The sequence below is a fragment of the Atta colombica genome, unplaced genomic scaffold (assembly GCF_001594045.1).
Source record: "Atta colombica isolate Treedump-2 unplaced genomic scaffold, Acol1.0 scaffold9, whole genome shotgun sequence".
NCBI classification, from domain to species: domain Eukaryota; kingdom Metazoa; phylum Arthropoda; class Insecta; order Hymenoptera; family Formicidae; genus Atta; species Atta colombica.
In genome coordinates this window covers 1,822,032-1,825,601 of record NW_017259583.1, presented here as the reverse complement: position 1 = coordinate 1,825,601, position 3,570 = coordinate 1,822,032, and the positions used below count along the sequence as shown (strand labels likewise).

Sequence of the window (3,570 nt, the reverse complement as noted above, 5' to 3'; positions counted from 1 at the left end):
AATATTAAATGATTGAAATTAATATAAAAAATCTTGTTTTATTAATAAAAATTATAGTATTAAAAATTTACATTAAATTTAAATTATAATATATATATCTTACTTATGATATTATTATTATTAGACTTTTTTCTTTTTATATTAAGAATTGTATTAAGCACTTTTCCTCTCTCTCTCTCTCTCTCTCTCTCTCTCTCTCTCTCTCTTTCTCTCTCCTTTTTTAAGATATGTTTTTAGATATGTTATAAGCTGAAGATTTTATTCAAAGTATTCTAAATATTTGCTGGAATGTTAATCCGAACAAAAATATCTTAATTATCAATCTGATAATCGTTAAAAAAAAAACCGAATGATAAAAACTTGAATTTAGATATTATACGGATAATCTTGATGGGTTTCGATTAACAAAATTTTCTTATAAAAATTTTTTCATAGATTTTAAATTGTAAATTATAGATTGTACTTAAAATTCTACACATACTAGAGTCGCATGTTAATTCAGTTGTTCCTTAGATAGAATTGTGCGCGTATAACATTGAAGTCACGTACATGGATGCACTAAATTACGTAATCTTCAATATCAATACCGTTCACTTTTTAGATGCACCTTAAATGTATCGCGTCATGATGCATTGCGATATCATAAGTATAAATGAGCTTTTAATCTTATCTTCTTCATAATCTTATCTTTTTACACATCCTTATCTTCTTTTTTGAATATTTCTCAATTATTTATAAATATGATTGACAATCGATTAGCAAATTATTCAAGGACACATAAATATTGACAGTTAATTGTTTATCAGTTATAATTATTATATTAAGAAGAACGGCAGGCTAATATTGTGTGCTTTCTAACAAGCGACACAGTACACAGTGATCATTTCATCTTTGTTTAACATTGGCAAACAACAAGAATGATTCATTGTGTCACACCATGTCGCTCGTTGAAAGGCATACATTATTAGTTACAGTGACTACAACGTTCAGCAGAAAAAGTAGCTTTATAGCCATTGTAAAAGTCTTTAATATGATTAATCTTACTCTTTTTCACTGAATCTAAATGTATAAACCAATTATATTAGAGAATTTTATACTAGTTGCAAGGCTGCTTTTTCTATTAAATGCAGCCAATTCTTGCTCCCAAATAAACATATTTCAACACATAAATTACGCGTTGATCACGTTAATTACATTAATAGAGAGAAGTTATGATATTACGAATTAGCGACATGTTGCATTTCAGAACAACCTCAGTTACTGGTAGAATCATGATAAATGGACAAAAACGAAATATGTCGGAATTTCGTAAATTATCCGCCTATATAATGCAGGATGATAATCTGCAACCATTTTTAACAGTGCAAGAAGCTATGTTCATCGCTGCTGATCTCAAACTAGATTTAGATCATCATCAGAAATCGCAAAAGGTAGCATTATACTATAAACTTCTTTTTTTTTATAAATATAAAATTCTTTAAGGGTTAAATAAAATATTTACAATGGGAAATATGTAAACTAATTGCGGAAAAAAAATTTATTGCGTTGTAAAATAATTTGTTTTTATTTGTTTTTATTTGTAAGTTTTTATTTGTAAAGAGAATGTGTTAAGTTAATCTTTAAGCTATCTTTTTCCATTATTATTCTACAGTGCTGTTTCTAATTTTTCTTTAAGATGATAATTATAAATAGATTCTAAAATAATTTGCATTTTTATATAACAATAATTATAAAACAATAATTAACATACGATTTTAGTATGAATAAGTTAAATTAAAATAAAACGTGAACGATAACTTATTCATAGTCAATTAAGATGTAATAACTATCTTCATAATTTAATCAGATAATTAATCGATCAGAAATGCTAATTGAAGTTTAATATCAAGAAGCTAATATGAGTATTATTTTAAAATTTATATTTAAAACTAAACATAACAACAAGTTTTGATCCAATTTATTAAAAAGGTTTGTAATATATTTGTATAATATTTAATAAATTTGTATAATGTTTAATAAAAATTTCTTAAGAGTTGCAAAAATTTACCACGAATTAAATTATAAGTGATTTACGCACATTAGCTTTTATTTTATAATAACAAAGTAATTTAATTGATCTCGAAATAGAGGTTTTACTTATTGTCAGTATAATTACATAATTTATGAGATATTATATCGAAGTTCTCTAATGCACGAATTGATGGATAAAAGTTAATTGATGTAATAGATCGACAAAATATTAGTAGCGATGGGTCTCGATGAGTCTCGTTACATGATTACTGGCGTACTTAGCGGAGGACAAAGAAAAAGACTCGGCATCGCACTTGAACTGATCAACAATCCACCAGTTATGTTTTTTGATGAACCTACGAGGTAGACATTACATGATTTTTTTTAGCGAGACATTTTTAATTATGTACATACTTTTTATATATGTATAATTGTCTCTATCTTTTTAGTGGTTTAGATAGCACTTCTTCAAAGCAATGTCTAGCACTTTTGAAGCAATTAGCACAAGAAGGACGAACTATAATTTGTACGCTACATCAGCCGAGTGCAATCCTCTTCAACATGTTGGATCATCTTTATGTGATTGCTAATGGCAATTGCGTTTACACAGGCAGCACGCATAATTTGGTGCCATATCTAAATAGTATAGGATTTGTGTGTCCGACACATTATGATCCTGTTGATTTCTGTAAGCTGTATCTTTTTAAAGCCGATAAATTATTGCGCAAAAATCTTGGTAGCATAAACTTAAAACTCTTCTTCCATGCATAGTGATGGAGATATGCAATGGCGATTATGGTCCCCACATATCCAAGTTAATGGAATTGATCGAAAATGGCAAAAGTAATAAATGGAGATCGACGAAAACCGTTTATTTGAACAAAAGACAAGAAACTATTACCTCGCAACAGATCGCTAAAAGATCATATTCCTTCGAAATAGAATTCAAACGTACTTCATATTGTACATATGATAATTTTTGGAGGCAACTCTGTATTCTTATCAAAAGAAACGTAATTAGATTATTTCGCGATAAGGTAATATTGCTATACATTGCGAATTTTATTCATAAGATACGTTTTACTATATGCTAAAGAGAAAATTACTTACTAAATATCGAAAAAGAATAAGAATTAATATCACATAAATATTCAGTTGAATGAGAAATAGTTGTATAAATTCAATTAGTTACTTCCCCTACAGCACAAAGTTGCACAAAAGTTGTAGCATTACATGTTGCAGTAATATTGCGAAGATTTTACAGTGATATTGCTGCAAATGCTGGATTTACACATATTATAATGTAATTTATCATATTACATCGAAAGTTAATGTTAATATTAATACAGAATTTTAAATTCTTTTTATTTTTTATTTACGTAGGTATTAATGCTAACACGGATATCAATGCATTTGACAATTGCTTTGATTGTTGGTACATTATACTTTAAAATTGGCCAAGACGCTGCTTATGTTTTAGACAATTATAGTCTATCATATTATAATATTATGTTTCTCACGTATAGTGCATTTAGTGCTACAATGGTCACGAGTAAGTTT

At 27.5% G+C, this 3,570-nt stretch overlaps 1 protein-coding gene across 1 annotated transcript in view; it reads left to right on the top strand.

Annotated features, from left to right (window-relative positions):
- Nucleotides 1-3,570, top strand: part of LOC108693419 (ATP-binding cassette sub-family G member 1-like) — a 36,919-nt gene that overhangs the window by 4,500 nt on the left and 28,849 nt on the right. Inside the window, exons 3-7 of the mRNA XM_018202344.1 lie at nucleotides 1,247-1,430; nucleotides 2,228-2,373; nucleotides 2,460-2,698; nucleotides 2,782-3,047; nucleotides 3,394-3,562. Of these exons, the coding sequence (XP_018057833.1) occupies nucleotides 1,247-1,430; nucleotides 2,228-2,373; nucleotides 2,460-2,698; nucleotides 2,782-3,047; nucleotides 3,394-3,562 (1,004 nt within the window). The remainder of the gene's footprint in view (nucleotides 1-1,246; nucleotides 1,431-2,227; nucleotides 2,374-2,459; nucleotides 2,699-2,781; nucleotides 3,048-3,393; nucleotides 3,563-3,570) is intronic.